A 22,890-nucleotide genomic window follows, 5' to 3' on the forward strand; every position below is an offset into this window, starting at 1 on the left:
AAACCGTAGGTAGCAACAGTAGGACCACAGGATGGGGATGTGGAACTATGCATCCTGCAAGTCCAATGCCACCATCCAGTCTGCAGGGTCAAGGACAGACAAGACCTCTGCCAGGGCGAGCATCCTGAATTTCTCCTTCCAGATGAAAGCGTTTAGAGGGCGCAATTCTAAAACTGGATGTCAGGCCAAACATTCTTTGGTACAACGAAGGAACAGGAATAACAACCACAACCCACTTCCAATGTAGACACCCAATCGATAGCCCTTTTACCAAAAAGGGCTTGCATTTCCTGCTGTAAGTGGACAGATGGTCTTCTGAAAGTCTTCTGGGAATGGTGGAAGATGCAGCTGAGCGGCCAGGAAGGACAGGGCATACCCCTTCTGTACAATTTACAGTACCCACCTGTCTGCTGTTACGGCTGGCTAGCCTGATAAAAAACATTAGATCCTGCCTCAAGCCAGGTGGCTGCTCTACATCAAGGGCACCCTAAAGGATATTGGCAGGTGGTGCCGCAGGCGATGGCGACAAACTGATTGGTGTGGTGTCCCTGACCACAGTATCAGTGGTTGCCACGGCTGTGTCCACAAAAAAGGCTGGGCACCCCTGCTGAGTCTGAAGTGGTTGTCTGTATATGATGCCCCTGCTGGAGCATGGAAGGATCAAAAAAGCTGGTGCACAGACAAGCCCAAGGAACATGCTGTGGCCCTACTTTTTTTTTTTTTTTTCTTTAAAGCGCTCCAGAGCAGAGTTCGCTTTTGCTCCAAAAAGAAGAATTCCATCAAAGTGCATGTCCATATGGGACATCTGTAAATCGCCAGAGAAACCCATAGATCTCAACCAGGCAAGGCGACGAACAGTGACACTAGTGCCAATGGCACGCCTATTGGAATCTGTGGTATCCAAGCCGCAACGGATTGTAAACTTGGAAGCGTCAAGGCCATCATGTATGGTTTGGGTTAGCATAGGGCAATGGTCTTCTGGGACACCTAAGTGGGATTCATCAACAAAGTCCCAGAGAGTGTGAGAATAACAGCCTAAAAGAGAGCTGGCATTGACAAACAGGAAGAAAATAACTCTCTACACAATTATCTCTACTATCTTAAGACTTACTATATCGAGGAGCAGTTGGAAGGGAATTAGGGTTTGTCCTGCTGGTGGAATTGGCCATCAAGCTCTCTGGGGAAGGGTGCTGGTTCAGAAGAACAGGGTCGCGGTGGGCAGGGCGATGGCACTGTGCAATTTGGAGATTCACTGGGGGACCAGAACAAGGTTTGGCACAGGAGCCTATCGTTAAGACACTCATTAAAAGGCAACAGAGGTGCACTATCGCTCTTCCCTTTTTGTAGAAAATCAGTTTGAATGTTCGTTTTGACATTCAACGTGAGGACCTGGAGGCCGAGAACTTTGGCCGCCCTTTGCATAACTACTGCGAAGGAGGCACTTTTCTCAGAGGCAAGGCCTGGAGGCTAGCCGTGCCCAGAATCAGGGGAGTATCGAGCCCACTGGCATCCTGAAGGCCCTCATAACAATTCTTCTCATGGTAGCGTTGTCCAAACTAATCTTCTGCATCATACCTGTTCTCAGAGTTTGTTCCAAAACAGGAATGGAAAGTGTGAGACTTAAGCCGCGGAACGTGGATGTTGAGAGGCTCAAGTGAAGTGGGCAAGAGCTGTGGCTCAATGGGCACTAAGGATGGCCTCAGTTGAGGTCAGGGCAGCACGGACTCGGAGAGCACAAAGAGTAGTGCTTGTCTTCTGGGGTCAATGACGTCTACATCTGTGTCGAAGTATCGGAAACCGGCGTGGAGATCGAGAGGCATGACGACACCCTTGCACCTCCTCAGGTGTATGAGAGCGACAGGAGGGGGCAGATTCACGCTTGGATTGCTTATACTTTTTCTTGGATGTATCCGAGGATTTAGAGCGCCACGAAGAACTACCTCAGGACCAACTTCTGGACCAGGAAATTAATTGGGACCAACCCTTAGATCCTGAAGCAGCATCTTTTGAAGGGAGGCGTAGAGCTTCGCCTCGCGGTCCAATGGAAATCAAATTCATAGACGGGCAATCGCTACAGGACTTAGAGTCGTGAGCTGACCACAGGCAAACCTGATTGAGATCTGTTAAAGACATTTGCTTGCAACAGTCCCTGCAAGGTTTAAACCCTATCGTCTCTAAAAATCTCTAAAAATCCATTGTGCAAGGGAAGATGTCACCTGTCAAGACAAGAGGCAGCTCCGGTTCAGTGGCGGAAAGAAAGGAACTGACGTTAGCATGCAAGAGGGGTGCCTATATTGGCGCCACACCATTTCTTGACAGGGATGGCATCAGTGTAGAGCCACACAGCACCACCTATTGGCGTGCAAACGTACTGCTCTAAAGTTTATGGATCCAGTTTAATGTCTGGAGAAGTATTAAAAAAATGAATAATCTATGGCTAAAAGTCTCTACCAGAACAGCACAGTTGGACACCAATTGTAATAGGTAGGGGAGGAAAAAGCAGCACAGTTTGAAAGTCCAAAGTTGAGATACTAATAACAGAGCATAAAGCAACCACATAATAGACCTAATAGGTTGAAAGCAGTGGGGAAAAAAGGACTGGAGAGAATTCATGCGGCTATGACACACAAAGTGTATTTTTGTAATGAAATGTACTCTGTTCCCGTTGCATGCAGGAAGGTCATTACTAGAGTCTGGAGCAATAGGGGATGGGAGGGAGGTGGGGGTTAGCAAGACATATCAGCACAACAAAACCTTCTCACAGAATCGAAATGATGGGAGCTAGCAACACCATGCCATTAGGGCCCTTGTAGGCTCCCAGTGAAAGAGAAAATAAAGCACAAAACTCTTAATTATGCTTGGATCAATCTGCACCAACCCACCTGAACCAACATAAGCTTACATGATACACAAAGTGACCACACTAATATTCAAGACCACCAGATAATGAGGATACCCCCCTCTGCAATGAAGGGGCTCACAGCTGGATACTCCTTCACTTCACCCTCCTATTTCTCAATTTCTTTCCTCCTCAATCAGGCAATGAAACCTAGATGAGTCTCTCCACCTTAATAAAAGAGCTGCTCTACTTCCGACAGAAGGTATATCTAGACTGCAAATGCTCTAAGGCTGGACGATCATCAAGTCCTGGCACTTACCTCCATATAAATGAAATAGTTATGTTTGCTAATGTTCCTTTTATTGCTACTCTGTCTTAATAAAACATCTTGAATAACACCCGAGGGTGCCAATGTGTCTGAAGCAAGAAGGTTGTAGCTTAAATAGGATCCTGTCAAGTGGCCCAGTACTAAATCTATCCTTTTAGAATCAGGGGCACAAAACATTACAACAATGGCAATGTAAGCAGCTGGCAGTGTGCAGCATTGATTAAAATATTGGCCTACGGCTCCCTGGTTCTAGCGATCATCTTGTGGTCAATGTTGAAAGTGATTGCGCTGGACGGGCTTAGCAGTTGTCAAGTTTGGCCTGGCGCCTGGAGCTGCCCTTTGTGATGAGGTGGGAGCTTTGCTGATAATGCAATAGGAACATGCCAGGGACGATATTTCACTTTGCGAACTACAAAAGCACCTAAAAAATATTAGACTGCAGTATATTTATTGGACACATTTAAAAAAACTACAAACGGCTGTAAAGCCACCATATTTGTACATATTTCCATTGCTTTTCTATCCAGTAGACATTTTAGCTGGGATTGGATTGATTTGCTTCTTTCAAGTGGATATCTCAACTCAGGCGCACAACGCCACATTGGGCTGAAAGGGCTTCAAACCCCCCCCCCCTCCCCATCCCCCCCACAGTTCCGTGTGTCTCAGCCAGAGCTGCTGGAGGCTCGGCTGGGCAGTGTTGGGAGTCTTATCGCCAGGCACGCCCAAGTTTTTCACAGGTCTTTAAAGACCATTTGCATATTTACTTACCTTTGTAAACTGCTTACCGAGGCTTAGTTCTTTTTCTGGTTCCAGTACCCCCAGGGCCCCCACTCTGTCTTTTCATTTGTTGTAATGTGAGAATGCATTTCATGAAAAGGAATATAAATTAGTGTTGCCAAAAGAAAAATGCCAGCCATGTGTTCTTTAAAGAGCCTGTAAAGACCTCTCGACACTAAATAGGGCTATAAATAAAAAAGTATATATTCATTTGGAAAGTGACTTTTCTGTGTTTATCCCCTTTAATTATCAGTCATGGAACATTCAGGCAGCCCTTGAACACAATTAAAAGTGCTTTTTATTTATATTTGCTGTTCAAAGTATGCACAGGTAAGTGCTAAAAATACGGCTTTAGGGGACTGCTTAATCTTGTACCGTCTGGGACATCATAATAATGAGCTGGCAACCGTAATCATAAGACTGGAAGTTTGTTAGAGGATCAACACATTATACATTTCCTCCACCCTGATAAATGCCATAATAGCAATAGTTTAACTTCTATCTTAAACCGCACACCACCGTCAATAACATGCTGCATTACTTCAAGTGTCTGGAATTGCAGCCTGCATTCAGACAACACACTCCTCATTCTCGCCCTTCACTTTCACGCTCACCCTGCACTCACAGCGATCACAATGCACTCACACTGATCACCATGCACTCACACCATTCACCCGCTCACCCGGCACTCACAGTGATCACTCTGCACTCAAAATGCACTTGCGCTGTTCACCCTGTACCTCACCCTGCAGTCACACGAGCACACTACTCACCCTGCACTCATGTGACACTTCACTCGCCTATCCCCCGCACTGATAAATCTGCAATCCCACTCAAAGAAACCCATCACTAAGCATGCATTGATTCGGCCCACTCAGCTCTTACACCAGCACCCAAATTCATATGGTCACCTCACTCACCCTGCAGTCACTCCTCTTACCCTACCCCCACCCCCAACTCCGCAAGCCATGCCGGCCGCCCGTTAGTCCCCCCGAAGTTCGGGTCTAGTTACACCCCGTCTCAACTACAGAATGAGTTCAAAACTACAATCGATACAAGAATCATCCACCTGACATAACAGGAAAGATGAAGAAGGGGTGTAGCACCACAGCTACCAGCTACTATACCCAACTCAGAGGGTAGAGGTGAAGTACTTTATGTAAGAGAAGTAGACAATGAAAATATTGGTGCTAACTGGACCATCTGGTATGCAAGTTCAACCAAATTCAGGTAGGGCTTGGTAGGAAAGGATCAGATGCAGCAAAGCAGTAAAACGAAAACTGAAGTTCGCTCAAGGATGGTATCAGCAACGCTACATCTTGGAAACTATAAAGGTCATGACCCCGAGGCATGATCTCACGCAGGGACCTGGTCATGATTATCTAGCTTTTTCCCGTGAGAGCAAGCGGACACCATGGCATACATCTGGCTGAGGTACTCACTGGTACGATGCACATTATTTGCGACAATGGAATCCAGATAGCGATATTTAAAAGGGGTTACAAGTGTCTAGATTTTGGGTAAGTCTTATGCCATGGAATGTTAGATGGGTAATTCCTGTACTAAAACCCAGGATGTCGTAGCGTATTCGAGCAGACAGGAGATTAATGAGGCTCTTCTGTAGTACATCCAGCGCATATGCCAAATTTGCAACAAACTGGGGGCACGACTAGATTGTTAGTCACTATCTTGATTTCCACACATTTTATATTACATTGTATTCAGAGTATATCGATGTACTAAATTGCTGTTACACGTTCTAAGTATGTAGTGCCAGACATTGATTCTGTTTAGAGTCTCAATAAGAAACAAACAACTGGTAAACTTGCATGGTACTGGTATCAGAGTTCGATTGTGAAGAGTTCTTGTTTGATATTGAATACTAAGAGGATTACTGGTTTGCAACATAAGGCTCATCAGCATTTCTTTCAGGATCTGTGCATTGTATCTCCATTTTTTATCTTAATGGTTTAATTACCACGACCTATCAGTGCCTGTATACGGCATGCTTGTGTTGGGGGTTTTTCCAACACGGAATCTGCCTGCCTTTCTCAAGCAGGTTGTTTCATCGTCTACATGAATGTGAGGATGAGGGAGGGTCACACAGTTTAGTTATCATACATCTCCCTTTTTAGGGTACTAACATCAAGCTGCCTAAGAAACTAGGCATTAAAGTGATTAACACTGCACTTGATCTTGAAGTGCGGTAGTATCATTTATGGATTGTTTCATGTGACCAAGTCCATGCTCACAGGTGGCACTTGGTTAGACTCTAGCCAGCTTCAGCATACACTGTAGATCTGTAATATTTAGTCAAGTAAGACTGTATTGTGCTATACAGTCACTCTGGCCTTGAACATAATGAACAATTTAAAATATGTTTGAGGGTGAGCAACTCATTTCTCTAATCCATCACATTTTACTGAGGTACAGCTTTGGCAATCTGGTCTTTCTGAAATGCAACCCAGTATCACACAAAAGGGTATCTCGGAGTACAAAGTTGGATACCATAAAACTTTGCAACAAGTTATTTTGAAGAGTGGCCTTCGGCATTGACTAGCAAAGGAAAACTGTCTTAGTTGTGGCCTCTGGATTTACTATATTTGATAGTTGACTGTAAATGTGTTGATAAGGTCCTAAATGTTATATCGGCATTAGGACTGGAAGAAAAGGGCTTCCTGTTTAGTGAATTAGAAAACAGAAGTTTTGTTAAATTTTGCACAATGCATCAATAGACCGCTTCATCTTTATGCCAAACAAAGCTGCTCAATTCAAACTTAATCACCAGCGCATTTTGCAAACTTTGTGAAAAACACTGGGTTCGTTCCCTTTACACCTCCATTTTCATTTAAAAAAAAGCACAGCCATGGTCAGGTCAAACCACAAAGCGGTCGGACTTCTGCTATCCTAGGGGCATATTGCTCCATTGGTGAGGGACCCAAACCTCACAGGGAAGGCGTCATCATCAATCACTCGAATAGTCTCAAAGTGATTTCATAAAATATCTATGCCTCCAATGCGGACTCTCCCTAACTCTATAATTAAGTATTTGGTATCTGCTGTTCTCTTCTACAAGCATACATTATCAAGGGCAGTAATTGTAATGCTTTCCTGTATACTGTTCTGTATATCCAAACCAAGTTTGTCCACAAGCTTGAAGACGCACTCCCAGGCAGGTGTTGTGTGTAATGAGGCAAAAAAACGACATTTGGCACTGAAGTTCCTTTCTTTAGCCTAACACGTTTCAGACCGTCCTTGGTCACAGGCAGAAATACAGCTTTGCACAGACACTCCTGCAGCACCTCCTATTAGCATGTTAATTAGCAGTATTGCCCTCTAGTGGGCTACCAAGTGAGCTTCAAACTTTACAGAGCATGCTGGGATTCGTAGTGCTAACAGTTTTTAAAAATTTCCTTTAGCAGGTGTGCACTGCCATATAAAATCATTTCTCAATTCACAGCCCTCCAGTGGGCATTTCACCTGCTTTTGAGTGCGTCTTGAAATGGAGGACGAATTGAAAGCATTTTTTCAACCAACAGTCCAGCCGGGAAGACTGCACCGCCCCGCAATGGAGCAGGGGGCCACAGGACATGGAAATGTTCAGAGTCTGTCAGTGGAAAGGCAGACAGACACAAACTACTTGAACATTTTTCTTTTGGGAGGCCCACTGGAGGGCTAGGAAACGGTACAAACAATATGGGAAAAGCGCAGAACCCACTGGAGGGAAATCATTTGTACAAAAGCACTACAGGACCCAGCATGCAACATTTGTTGGACTCACCTGCAAAGCCCACTGAGGGCAATTTAAACGAATCACATGCAGAGGGAAGTGCTTTTTAAATACTATTGCACAATCTCTTTACATGCCTGTGAAGGGGCTGCTGCCCTGAAACGCGTTTGGCTTAAGAAACCATTCCAAATGGAAATGCTCATTTTGTCTCAATAAAGAATCGATGGAATTCACCTGCCTTTGAGTGCGTCTTCAGATGGAGGACAAATTGCAAGCACTGTTCTGTATATCTGGTGGTGCCCATAAATTATTAGAAAACGCCTTTTTTATTTTGTGAACTCCTAGAAACGGTTAAATATGGATGCAGGAGTGCATTGTTCACTCCATGGTCCACAACTCTGCATCAAGGATCCATTTTGTACTACTTCCTGGGATTGTATAGGATCAATGACTAAGCGTAGCATGTAACTCTGGACATTATCTGATCTTTCTCCAATTCGATTGCTTATTACCAGTGATACTACCGAATGAAGATGACTCTTGCAGCCAGACTTGTTCTGATGCTGCATTTAGATACTGGTTCCTTAGGACAAAGGCTTTCTTTAAGGGAACAGAGTGAACAGCTGTACTTAGAGAGACCGATCGGATTTACATTCAAGGCATGTGCATCTCTCAGGAGCTTGCCATATAATGAACACTGAGAAAAGAATCTATGATTCAAATTTAACGAAAGGTGAGGTAGTTCTGTGACTGAGCCTGGATGAAATGATCGATGATAATTAAACTTAAACTGTCCAAATGTTACACTGATCCAGTAACTGTTGAATGGTACCTCATTTGTTTTAATACATCAGAGGCACCAAGCTTTGCTTTGTGAAATAGTATATATGAAAATGACTACAATGGTACATTGGTATCATAGGACGACCTTGGTGTGACGTAATGTTATTGTTTTATTGAATTTATGTTAAATGTGCATTATATTGTCTAATTCAATGTAGGTCATTGGATTGAGTAAAAGTAAAAATAAACAAAATGGACACACTAGTCTACGGGGAAATAGTAAACATCGGGCGCAAGAGACAAATGCTCAACCTTAATGCAAGTCAATAGAGAAATTTCGCTCCACCGATTTAATTCTACCAAAATCTCTTTCCTGTGCCCAAAAGGTGGCATGTACGGCACTTAAAATTTCTTGAAAAGTACAGGAGACATTTTACTAGGATCACTGTTTAAAAGTGAGAAATCCATAGGATGAGTGCTTTGTTAAAATATAGCCACATAACATATATTTAAAAAAAAGAATCCATATATATTACATGTCCACTGTGTGGAAGTGAAATAGGAACTGAACCGTCGGGTGGGTTAAACCACCGACACCCAGGCGTTATGTAGTTTAGACTAAGCACCCACGGTTAGGGCACCTATTCTCCACTAACCCAGTAAGGACAACTTCTTATTAATAGAACTGTAGGCTGGCATATAGGAAGAGAGAACATATAACAAACAGCGATCCTACTGCACCTGCTATGAACCTTTGACACATTCCTTTAAATCAGATGATCAATTAGCAGGAACTGGGGCTTACTAAAATCCACCAGAATTAGTTGAAGGTATACCCTTCAACAAAACAAGGCACTTTTCACCTCAGTTGCACTTTCCTTCAATGAAGATTGAGCCCTGAACATTCAACACTGCTGCTTAGGTTTGCGGCAGAATATGTACTTACGTTTACAGATGTTTCTGAACAATCACACTATAACAGTCTTCAGAAAATTTGTAGCCAAACAATCCCATTGCACCCATCTCTGTCAATTCATCATGTTTGACGCAGCCCTACTGTGACACTTCAGCATCCATGGTTCAATGGTTCCATCTTACACCCTCTTACATGAAAAGGCATCAGGGCTTCATTTATTCAACTGAAAACACTCCCACTGTATTCCCTTTCTTCGGCACACTACACTGAATATGTTTTCACACACTGTGTCTATTCTTAACTTACATGGGTCAGAATAATGTATTTATTTACCATTATACAGGAAGTTGGAAAACAACCTTGACAAATTTGACTTAATAAGCCTCTATGCGGAGATTTGCAATGAAAGTGACATCTGCACCCCAGAGAGCAAATAGGATTCAAACCTTTAGGAGGGGATCTGCATGCTCTAGGAACCACCCCACCACAGCATGCCCAGCTTCATGATAGGCCACCGTCTTTTTCTCTGCAGGTTGAAGAACTTGGGTTTTCTTCTCTAAACCTGATAATAGGAAAAAAAAGTATATTTTAAGTACTAGTATCATGTAATATGAGCTTCTTTTATGTAAACTTGATAAACATAAAAAATGCCTATTTTAACGAGATTTATACCAAATGGGAGGAATTATACAGATTAGACCAGCAAAATAACAAAAACATACACCTGAGTGATGGCATTGGTTTTTAGTTGCATCCTAAAACTGTCCGCCTAAAAGCTATCTAAGGAGGAAATTAGGTGGCAGTAGAAATAGGTATTGTAGATAAACTGGAACAGTTTACACCCAGAACATAATATGAACAAACGTGTGCTGGGACATGTTATCGCAAGGACAATGGGTTAGAGTAGGGAACCAAGTGCCCTGCTGAGAATAAGCTACCAGAAAGTGCAAGGTGCTTAATCTAAAACAGGTTAAAAAAAAATCTATGTTCGGGGGTTCAAGATCCACAATAAATATGGTCCCATCCCTACAGCAGATTTTTAATCTAGGTAGAGGCAGCCCAAACTCGTAGATGCACATTTAGAAAGTCTGGCCTGATCTTTAGGTTGATAAAAAAAGATTTCACCGTGTTCTTTGTGCTGTTATCAATTACATTAGGTGAGCGGAACAGAGTTGGCAGGCCAAGTTCGGAAAAATTCCTCTTAACATAGGCCAACCTCGAAATGAGGTCTGAAAGGCCTTATCTCAAGCAGTCTTCAAAGACCAATCGGGTAAATGTGGTGTGGAACGAGTGTCCGATCTTAACCCAAAGAAGCAATGGTGCAGCCTTATCTATGTCATCCAAGAAAGGAAGTCCACATAATAGATGGACAATAAGACTGGTGGTACTCTTGAAAGAAGCCAGCAATCTGCAAATACATTTATTCTCAATCGATTGCAAGCTTCCAGGTGAATAGCCCCAAACACCAACACCATAAATTCCCAGAGATAAACATTTGCTTTTATACAAAGTCGTCAGCTCCTTGATGGGCTTATGACCTAATTTCTTGGAGAATTTAAAAATTACATCTATATACCCGGTGAATTTACAAGCTTTCTGGCTCGGGAGTTTGTCCCATCACAAAATACCCGTCGGGAAGACCCCAAGGTAACTATAACTCTGCACCTTGGTAATTGGGATACCATCACTGGTGTGTGTACGTGATTATTTTTTTTGTTTTCCCGGTCCACAGACCTATGTGTTTTTTAGTGGTTTATTCTCAAACTAACCCCCCCCTATAAAATCATTAAATGAATCCAGTAGCAACTGCAGTCCATTTGTGGTGTGGGAGACAAAAACCGCATGAATTGCTTAAAGTAAAACAGGAAGTGTACGACGTCCAACCACAGGGAGATCCCTGCCTCTTGCCACAAGCTCTGCCTCAAGAGCATTAATATAAAAAAAAAGACATAAAAAGGGCGACAGAATACATCCTGGTCTCACACCTTTGCTGGAATAAAAAGCAGGAGAGCAGTCTCAATTGGTACCAAATCGGACATGCACCATCGTACCACAGTGCAGAAGTTTTAAAAGGTCAATTAGGGATACATCAATCCCAGTTTTGCCCATCATAACCCATAACTTATCCCCAGCAACCAAGTCAAACGCACTGGAGAGGTCCATAAAGGCCATAAGGACAGCTCCTCCCCTTGCTTGGATAGATTTCCCAGATAGCAAGAGCAGATTCAAGGTTTGCTCGCCCATATCAACCCCTGGCCAAAAACCATATTGCTCCACTAGAAATTTGTTTTTCTCCACAGCTCAATCTTCTAAATTCTGCAGGATTACCCTACCAGGGATTTTTACAGATGAGTGATGGAGGGATATCGATGGGTAGCAGGTTGGACTATTTCTCTTTTTTTAGGTCTCGCCTGAGCCAGCGCTCATGCGCTGCTCTGCGAGGCATTTTGTAAGAGCTTTTACATTCCAAACACACGCTTGTGCGTGTGCTTGTAATTTATTACTTGATATTGGGCTTTGCATGCTGTCTTTCTAAGAAAGACAGCATGCAATTGGCCCAAGGGGTGTGCATGTCCCACCTTCTCTGTTCTGTGTCCTAGGGTCTGCGGGAGCGAGCATGAGCGCCATATGTTTCCAATTATCTCGCCGCGTCTCGCGGTCCCGTTAATTAGAAACAGATGGGCAAATGCGGCACTTTCATTTTCGCCACGGCGGGCACAAGCGCGCTCGCATGTGCACCACTTCCGGGCTTGTTTTCTTTGGCATTCAGACATCCTGCGCCGTTTCTTGACTCTGGTTTTGTCGAGCAGGAGCAAGCTTTTCAGCCCTTTCGAACGTGTTGGCAAAATGTTACCTAGGCCTTTCCCTTTTAAGTTTTTTTGGGTTACTTAATTTAGATATATTGTCAAACTTTTTTTTGTTTTTTCACCTCTTTTCACACTGGCATCAAAGACACAATCACGTTCTAAATGTTATCGAGAATGTAAACTTGGCATTACACAACAAAAACGGAAAGAAGTTACCCCAATATACCTTTTGAGTCTCTTTAGGCATTCATCACAATTAAATAGGTTTTGCAGTCTAAATATACATTTACGTTTTGAGATAAGTAAACGCCTTTCGCTCTCAAATGGCACGCACTTTTCAAACCTCAACGCCTTCAAAATATCCCGTTCTGTACATCGCAATGTGAGAAAATGTCAGATAGGCATTCAAAGCTAATTCTGGAGACGGTCGTTTAAGTGTCCCTCTTGTGACTGCCGCTAGCATCAGCGAAACGTGTACAAACGCTCTCAAAATAATTGTAGGACTGACACGGGGAAGGGCGTGGGTGGGTTTTAAACACTGCTCTCTCAGTGTGCCATAAACACTGTAGTTCTGCTACTCGCCAAGCCTCTCAGTTTGCCAACTCAGTTCCATTCCGGTTCGGGGCTATCATTTTACTGCAGTTCCAAATCATATGCTTCTAATTTCTGTTTTAGTGAAAAGCAAAGTACACCCGGCAAGGCTGAGATTTTTTTTCCTAACCACAGCTCTCACGCAGTTGATTGGCTGGAAAATCTGCACAGGCTCCACTCCACCCCTTTACACATAAATGCAGGAGTCAGATTACGAGGCAGCAGCCAAGTTGAGAGGGAACGGGAAAACAATGTCAGTGTCATTAACGTTCAGGCAATGAGCTCCCTCGATTCATTTTTTTTTCTTTTCTTTTTAAGTAAACGGCATCGAAGCATTCCTTCCCCCATAGACAGCACCTGGTCAAAGTGCACCCGGATCACTATTTATTTTGTATTCCCTCTATGCTCCACCCCTTTGCGCCTTAATCTGTTTTGTCAAGCAACAAATGTGAAACTTAAAGTTCGGACTATAACATCTCCGATCAGCATTTCGTTCGAGATACAAATGCATAAAAAAAACAATCCGATCAGCATTTCGTTCGAGATACAAATGCCTAAAAAAACAAACGGACGCCCCTTCGCTCTTTAACTCAAGCACGATATTTTTTTAAACAACTTAAAACTGGAGCATTCTCTGTGTCAGTGGTATAATTAGGCATTTCTAAGGCTCCTGCCATTGTTAATACATGTTTTGTGAACCCATGCCTGCTACTTGCCCATATCTACATTCTTTGACGTCTTTCACCCACCTTCGCTGAACCCCCCTCCAACTTCTACCCTCCTCCAGCAGTCACTGTGCCCCCTCCTCCTTTTCGTATAGCCCCCCCCACCCATCCAGCATAATCGAGGATTTTGCTAATTCAGTCTCTGTTAAGTTGACCATATTGATTTCTTTACGTCATAGGTGAAGATACATTTATTTTCCCAAAGGCCACCTTAAAGGTGAGGGGGGACGAGGGGGGGCTGGGCAATTGCCCACATTGCCCATGCCTTGAAGCGTCTCTCCACCCCACCTATTTTCAGCATCCATTTGCCCTCCTCACACTCTGTTGCCCCTTCGCTCTGATTTCTCCTGCACTTTCTGCCCACCACCTACCTACCTATGCTGTTGCTACCCCTCTTGCCTCCGCTTTCCGCTGCCTCCTGGTGGTACATGGCCTTGCTTCCTAAGCGAGAGAGCTCCCTTATGCACATGCATGTCTGTCTCACTTTGGCATGCTTTCTCTCTGGTTGTGACTGTCTGCCTCGCCGTGGTGTCTCGCCTCTTTATCCACGAGATGGTGCTACTCGCCTTCTTGTCACTGCACAGTTCCCAGAGCCGAGCCCTGGGATAGAGAAACGTAGACACACAAGTCCTCCCCCGGCTGAGGCAATACTAGACAAGTAGTCTCATGAACCCCCAAAGGGCATCCCGGGACAAGACGTGAGAAGCCGGTGAGTACAAGTGTATATAGAATTGTTAATATATTGTCGTGCTGCCTGCAGCGTTGTGCACACATCTCACCCCAGGAGATTGTTTAGGATATCAGGGCAGTGTGAGACCACAGCAGGATCGCAAACCGTGAATGAATGTCGTAGCCAGGACAGGAGGATGTGTCTTCGGGTAGTTAGTGCCATGTGGTCACAATGTCTGGTCTTAATCCCACTGCTGAAATACCAAAAACAGTAAGTACCTTCTATAGATACCAAATTGGTAGTAAGATAAGGATTTTGTCTTAAGTTTTAAGACAAAATCCTAAACTTACTACCATTTTGGTATTCACAGAAGGCACTTGCTTATTTTAGTATTCACAGAAGTCACTTACTTACTCCTTTTTGAAAACTTACTCATTTTCAATAACTTACTCATTTTGGTATTCACAGAAGGCACTTACTCATTCATCAGTAAATGCCTTCTGTAAATACCAGAAAAAGTTACTCAAAAATTGGTTACCACCAATCAACATAAATGCACTCTACACCATAACACAATTTCACTAAGCATAATTTCACTCAACACCACAGTTCCAGGCCACACAATTCAACTCCAGACATTTCCAATACACACCGCATAATTACGCACCAAACAACATATTTCAACTCCACAATCCACAACGTACCTCCAATCCACACCATATAGTGTCACCACTTAAGCACCAAACATCATTCACCACCACCATTTTGCATCAGCGTACCACCTAAGCATCACGTCAGTCTGCCCTTGGAATATGGCATCAGTTCATTCTCCCCTAGTGTCCGTCGGCTGCTTTTGTTCTAATTAAATTACTGTTTTCCAAACTCCACTCCCCCGTTATTTATGTCCCACTCCCCCATAACAAAAAAGATTATAACCAACAACCATGATAACAGGCAGGAAGAAGTTGCCAGCAGTGCACGTACAAAAAAACGAGAAGACATTTTTTATGTTAAAATCTTTTTTTAACCAGGTTTTCCAGTTGTATAAAATGTAGTCTTCGTTTGTATAAAGGTAACAAAAATGCTTAACACTTTTTATTATAACTTTTCAACATAATGCACAGCAGCCACAATGCTCTATAACATAGCCAAAAGTTCTGGCTAAACACATAAGGTCCCAAAGGCGAGAACTATTGGCTATGCCAATGCTGGTTATATATTAGGACGATGATAGACTTCTTACAAGAATTAAGGATGTTCTCTCTTATCACCGTACAATAGACATGTTAGCACGGGTGCCCAAAAAGTGGGATTCTGTCTGAAAACATCAAAAAGTGCTCCATCCAGCCCTGGCGCCTTTCATACTAGTGACTTTAATATGGCACTAGTTACAGTGCTGACTTCAATAAAATCACTTAAAGCTAGGATTTCAACTGAAGAGAAGGCCTAACCTCACCTAGAGCATGGGGTGGAGGGTCATGGGTGAATATTTGAGAGAAGTTGCTGACCAACTCCGTTGCGGGAATATGACATTCAATTCTTGGCTGATTGTCATCAGTAGAAAAAGGTCGGTTTATCACTTCCAAAAATGCCCTAGAATCCTTAAGTTCAAAAGCAGCTTCCAAATCCTCCCATGCCTGTCTCATTACCTCCTGTTTTCTCTTATCTAGAGTGGATTTAAATGCGGCACTAGCATATCTAACCTCCCCAACATTGCGGGGTGAAGCATTGGATTTTTTTTTAGCGGTTTTAAAGCAACAGTGCAAGCAGTGTTAAACCATTTTAATGTGAGTGCCAGTTGCTTTTTCCTGGCAACCAGCAAGCTTGAAGTGTGTTGTTAACATAGACTTTCAAAACTTTTAATAACTTCCCCAACCAGTGCCTCCTTAGATAGACAGAACATCACCTCTTCTAGATTCAGTGTGATTAAGTGCACAAAGAATTTTGCATGATCCACATTTGCCCATCTGAGGCGAATACCATGATTTTTAAAGAACTGAAGATCAGGGGCAAGACTGCACGTTTGAGATTTGGACAAAGGACATTTTAGGCTAGCAACAATAGGATTATGGACGCTGATTATGGAGGGGAAAATAGGAGTCCTGAAAGCACGGGATTATATAAGGGGAGAACAACATAAAACATACTGTAGATTCCTTCCCCTTCCATGTATAAATTGGTGGAATAAAACCACATTCCTTTAAAAAATCGAAACTAAAAAGTAAACTATGTTTGGTTATCACCTGGTTCAGCACAGACCCATTTAGCGGATGAATAAAATGCATTAAATGTTATTCTTGCCAATCTGTAACCCCACAAACATGGTCACCTCTGAAAGGGCACGTAGTAATAATAAAATCGCCCATCCAGAGAATGCCCCTCCCCCATCTGGGTCTCTCTCAAAATTGACCCAGTTCACCTATCAGATGAACCAGATTTAAGAAAACTAAAATAAAAGTTAATTAATAAAACATCCCAAAAAACTGAAAATAGCAAGCGCATAACTTGGCAACAGGAGGTTGTAGGAAAGAGGGTCCCAAGGGCTGCATCATGTATTGTACCACCCTAAGGGACCCCTCAGCAACAACATGCAAACTGCCAATGCAGGCTGCGCATCTTGGTGCAGAGAAGGTGAAAATATGAAATGGCACACATCCATGTGTGCCATGCCTGCAGACACTGCATGCAGTATAAGTAAGCCACCCCTACAGTAGGACTTACAGCCCTAAGACAGGGTGCACTATACTACATGTGTGGACATATCTGCTTGAGCAGATAGATATGCCCCTGTGAGGTCTAAGTCAATTCTTAGATACCCCATGCGAACAGGGAAGCCGTTTTAAGTACATGTGCTTCACACTGGTAAAAACGTGTTCCCCAGCTACATGATAGCTTCACTGAAATGTATGGTGTTTCGTATCAAACACCTTATATTAATGAAACCACACTGATTTCAGTGGTAAATGTATTAATAGATGCACCCAGAGGGCCCCTTAGAGGTGCCCCCTGAAAAACTACCAGCCTCTAGTGAGCTGGACGGCTGGTGTCGACCCAGCCTACCAGCACAGACAGGTTTCTGACCCCATGCAGGCGAGAGCCTGCCCTCTCTGAGGGCAGAAACAATGCCTGCTCTTACCGGACGTGTTGTCACCTCCTCCAAGCAGGATGGCCAAGTAATCAGCATACCAAGCCAAGAGGCTTCACAGGCCACTGCCGCCTTTGAAATATGACCACAGCTTCTCCAGACAGGGCAAATGCCAACCCCTGCCCTGGACCCATTTGGCACCAGGATAGGAGGGAAATTAAATATGCAGGGAGGTATGGTGCACTACTAGGCCAGTCACAACCCTAAGGTGAGCTGCCTGATCTGCCCCCCTTTAGGAAACTTTTGCCATCTTGGTCGCGGCAGAATTATTAACTCTGGGACACGGTTATGCCCTCAGGAAGTTGTCATATATGGGGTGTAGTGACCCCAAGGGTAGGAAGCCTATTGGCTAACACCCTTCACTCCCCTTAATGTCCCTAATTCTGGTATTTATGGGGTCCCTGGCCCCAGGAAAGCAGATTTCGACGGCATAAGAAGGAGGACACCGAAGAATTGCGAAGAGCAAAAAATGAGGAGCAGCAACTGGATTGGTGCCAACCCTGTAGGCCTGTCTGCTGTCCCCGACAATTGCAACAAAGATGACTCGTCCTGCAGCTACTCCACCTTCAAAATCCTGGGAGGACACTAAGCACATCACGGAGCAACCAGCATCCCCCGTGGAGTAGTGGAGCTACTTTCCTGCACCCTGCAGGCACCCAAGAAGAACCAAGAGGACTCCGGACAGCGAAAATCTGACACCGGAAAGCACCACTGCACCTGTGCCCCCAAGCCTGAGTCGAAGTGGGCCAATGGTACCAACGAGGTCCTGAGACCCCTCCAGACTCAAACCCCACCTTGGGTTTGCCAGACTTGACTTCCAATCGCTGTCTACAGCCTCTTTGACCAGGACCCCTCAACCGTGAGTGTCTCCTGCAGCACAGACCCAATGCTTAAAGACACCACTGCACCCGAGCCCTACAGCCCGAGATGTGGAACGATTGTGTCTCTATGTGCCCGAGCATCTCAAGGACCGAGTACCCCTGTGGGTTCACCCAGACTGCCCCTCCCCCCACCCCAATCCCAGCTTGCAGCCTCCTACTCCCAGGACCATTTCCCATTGAAACCAACAGGGCACGGGACGGCAAAAAGCACCTCTGCACCCGGACACCCCAGAGAAGTGGTGCTCTCTGGGATGCCCCTTGGCACAGCCATTCAAGGTATTTTAGCAGCTGTCTACCGATGATTAAGGAAATTGGAGCAGGTATACAAAGGTGGTAGGCACAATCTCTCGGTTCTGCCGTTTCGCTACATTCACAATCGTGATTATGGTTCTCATTCCAAGCATAGGCCAGGGACCGTTAAAAATACTCCAATGTATATTGCGAGTATTTTGTTGTTGAGGAGGGATACGTGCAAGAACACTAAGTGCCCTACCGATTCTACCCTCAGGATGCATCTCAGACCGCGTTTAAAGTCGGGCATCACCTAACCTGGGGTGGGGGAGGGAGGAGGGGAGACAGGACTAAATACCCTTCAGTCTGGGGAAAAAGAGGGTTTGGAGGGGTGAACTCATTGTTCCGGTTAGAATTATTTTAAAATGGCGTTTGGATTGCCAGAGAGGTTAGAGAGACTGGGGACACTGTTGGATTGAAATATGGGGAAATATCAGGTGGGTATGCCTGCCTTATTTTGCAGATTCTTTCCAAATCAGACAGTCCATAAAAACGATCATAAAGGAGAAAGTTACTTACCATGACAGCATTTTTCCGTAGCTCACAGTACTGTAGTCACATGGATTGCATACCCATGCCATCTAGTGCATTGCAGATTATTTTTTTTCTTCTAAGACGCTTTGATTTACAGGATGTTGTGGATTCCAATGCGCATAGGGCACCAACCCCACCCGTTGATTGTATTTTGCCTCAGCGGGTGGAAGTGGAATGCTGTGCATATTATGTATGCGGCTTTGTCATAAAGGAGATATACAGATTTATTGTAAGAAACAGGTGCAATCACTGTCAACTTCCAGGGAGGAAGGTGGGTGCATTTGAATCGACAACACCACAAACTACGAACAGAAGCTTACAGGGCAAATATAATTTTCCGTTCATAGCATGTGTGGTTGTAGCTACACAAGGTTTGCAAAACAGCTGTTTCCTTGCGGTGGTTAAGGGGTAGGTGATGCAAATGTTTGACACAATATTCTCAGAACAGCCTGACCTACAATAGCTTGTTGACGACTTAAGATGTCCTAACAATAGTGCTTTGTGAATGTGTGCTGTTTTGACCATGAAGCGGCTTTACAGATAACTGTCACGGGAATGTTGCCTAGGAAAGCCTTAGTGGCTGCTTTTTACAATGTAGAGTGAACCTTGAGTGGTGGCACGGAGTACAAGTTTTGCCCGTGCACAGGCGGTCTGGGTGCATTTAACAACTCACCTTGCAATACCCACCTTGGAAAGGGGTAGTTCTTTATAAGGCTTAGCAGAGGCTACAATAAGTTGATTGGGCTAACATGTTTAGTTCAATTAATGCAGTACATCTGCGCTCTCCTAATATTCAGAGTATGTAATATTCTTTAGGAACTGCATCTGGTTGGCGAAAGAACACCGTCACTCAATAGTCTATGTAACCAGGGTTGGATTGGGATTAAAAATCGGCCCGGGCAAGCAAAAAAAAGTGGTCCACATTTGCATACTGCCTTTCCGCAAACCACTGCATAAATTAATGGGCTGACCAGGCGAGAGAAAGGGAGCGACACCTCTGCCCCTTGATAAAAGGGAGGTAATGGACACTCATCTGCCTCAAGAAAGGACACTCAGGGTCCCATCTGCCGCAAGAAAAGCCACTCAGGGTCCCACTGGGCCAATGACGGCATCCGAACAACACAGACACTGCCCAAATCGCCCCCCCAATGCTGCCAAAAAAGCAGCCCACAGCTGAAACTCAAGATACCGGCCCTTCGGCCATTGCCGGAGTGCCCGCGTTACCAATCCAACCCTGTAAATAACATGAAAAGGAGACATCACTTTGGGAAGAATGTGGGGTTTATCCAAACTCTATCTCTATGAACTTGTACAAATGGCTCTGCAGTGGTAAGAGCCTGCAGCTTCCAAATTCAGCTCAGCAATGTTATGGCTAAATGAAGGGGAAAAAATGTCTTTCAATAAAAGAAATAAATGGAGTCGTTCAAAAGGGGGTCCCATGAGCTGGGTGCAGGTGAAAAATGGGGGGGGGGGGGGGGTTGTTGGAAGAGTAGGGCATACCACTCCACAAACTGCAAGACCCAAAGGCTTAAAGTGATGACCCTCCATGCTTGTGGACAGGAGAGTGTTCAGGTAAGGCACAAAAAGATGTTGCTACACCTCTGGCTTAACGCCTGAGGCATGGAGCCAGGCATGCCAGCTAGTATTGATACTGCATGAGTCACTAGGGGACGCTTTAAACTGTCTCTCCACTCTAGGAGCGACTACATTAACTCTCACTGGGTCTTTAAAGGGTTATATGATGGAACCACACATGCCATTACAACGCATGCCACAACGAATCGAGCTTTACAGTGAAAATGCCTTTCCCACACGTGCCTTTACCACGAAAATGAAAAAAATGCTCTGTAGCATCTATCCACCGCTCATCACCCCCATGTGGGGAACCTAAGCACCCATCCAAGATATGTAAAGTTATGCAGACAAACTTATGCGCTATGACAAAAAGCACAAGTTACTTACCTTTGGTAACGCCTTATCTGGTAGAGACTATCTAGCCACAGATTCCTTACCTTAGAATTATCCCCAGGCATCAGACTGGATCCAGAAATGTATTATGAGCAGTACCGCTGCGCATCGGTAGGTGGCATCATTCAGCTCCGCGTGGCTCCATCCACAACGGATGTGACGTTTGCGGTGCTTATATAGGTGCCAGCCAAGCTCGCTGACGTCAGTTACTTTTCATGACTTTCCACGCCAGAAGCGCACAGCCACAAAGTACACGGATCACATGTGTGGAAAACTAGGACACTGAAAGGGAAAAAACCTTGTCCCTAGAAATCTGTTCGCGGGGAGGATGGGTGGGTCAGTAAGGACTCTGCAGCTAGATAGAGTCTCTACCAGAGAAGGCGTTACCAAAGGTAAGTAACTTGTTCATCTGACAGAGACTTCTAGCTGCAGATTCCTTTCCTTAGAAGAGAAATCCAAGCAACACCTCCTCGAAGATGGGTCTGCGGATCAATTTCACAAGAGACAGTCCTGTAAGGACCGAACAGACAAAATGCCCATCTCTACGGATCAGATTGTCCAGACAGTAATGTTTGGTGAACGTGGGCAATGAGGCCCGCGTGCTTCCTGGTAGAAATCTGGGACTGGAACTCCGCGAGCCAGTGGTTGCAGCTTTAGCTCTGGTGGAATGACCACACAAACCCTCAGGGCTTTGCTTCTTAGCCAATGCGTAGCAGATTTTAATACAGAGCACGATCCATCTAGAGATGGTCCGCTTCTGCACAGCCTTGCCCTTCTTTGCTCCAACATACTGCACAAAGAGTTGGTCATCCACCCGGAACTCATGTGTACGGTCAAGGTAGAACGACACTTTTTTTGGATCCAGCGGTTAAGCCGCTCCTCTGCCTTGGATGAGGCGGAGTGTAAAAAGCAGATAGAGTGATGGTACGGCCTACATGAAATGGAGGGACCACTTTCAGAAGAAAGGAAACCCTTGTACGAATTACCAGGGTAGATGTTTAGATGAAGAGACTTGGCTGATCAGGCCTGACACTCACTGACCCTGCGGGCAGATGGTATCACCACAAGAAAAGTCATCTTGATGGTAAGGAGCCTGAGTGGACAATTGTGCAGAGGCTCAAAGGGAGCACACATAAGGAAAGTGTGGAAAAGATTGAAGTCCCACTCGGACATAACTAAACGAGAAGGATGAAATATATGTTGCAGACCTTTCAAAAACCTATGTACAATAGGTAATTGGAAAAGGGAAGGTTGATCAGTCAACCAAAGCAAAGCAGAAATTGTAGATAGCTATCCCTTAACAGTGCAGAGCGCAGAGCCCTGCTAGGAAAGGGAAGGAACAAACAGAAGCATCTTGGAAAGGGAGGTAGAAAGGGGAAACAATGTGTCTTTCTGAACACTGCCACAAATATAGTCCAACAGGAGGAGTAAACAGTCTTGTTAGAGGGACGCCTGGCTGCCAAGATAACATTACAAGCACTGGGCAGAAGGTCGAAGGCCATCAACTGATGCTTCTCAATCTCCACGCAAGAAGGCGGAGCGCTGACAGGTTTGGCTGGAGAACCCTCCTCTGCTGCTGCAACAGAAGATCCTCCCTAAGGGGCAGCCTAATCGGGGAACCGATGGCCATGCGCAACAGCTCGGTATACCAGACTCTCTGTGCCCAATCCGGAGCCACAAGGATGACGTGGGCCCGGTCGTTCCTGATCTTCTTGAGAACTCTGAGCAGGAGTGGTATGGACAGAAAGGCGTACAGGAGGCCTGAGCTCCATTTGAGCCGAAAAGCATCTCAGAGCAAGAACCACCTTGGAAACCTCAGCGCGCAGAACTGCTGACATTGCGTGTTATCGTCGGTAACAAACAGATTTAACCAAGGTTCTCCCCACTGCTGAAAGAGACTTTGCA

The 22,890-nt window shown here is 44.7% G+C and overlaps 1 protein-coding gene across 1 annotated transcript in view; it reads right to left on the reverse strand.

Moving 5' to 3' along the window:
- Positions 1-22,890, reverse strand: part of LOC146776379 (mitochondrial inner membrane m-AAA protease component AFG3L1-like) — a 327,798-nt gene that overhangs the window by 30,144 nt on the left and 274,764 nt on the right. The window contains exon 14 of the mRNA XM_085639724.1: positions 9,820-9,935. Within this exon, the coding sequence (XP_085495850.1) occupies positions 9,820-9,935 (116 nt within the window). The remainder of the gene's footprint in view (positions 1-9,819; positions 9,936-22,890) is intronic.

The sequence above is a fragment of the Triturus cristatus genome, chromosome 12 (genome assembly GCF_964204655.1).
Source record: "Triturus cristatus chromosome 12, aTriCri1.1, whole genome shotgun sequence".
NCBI classification, from domain to species: Eukaryota; Metazoa; Chordata; class Amphibia; order Caudata; family Salamandridae; genus Triturus; species Triturus cristatus.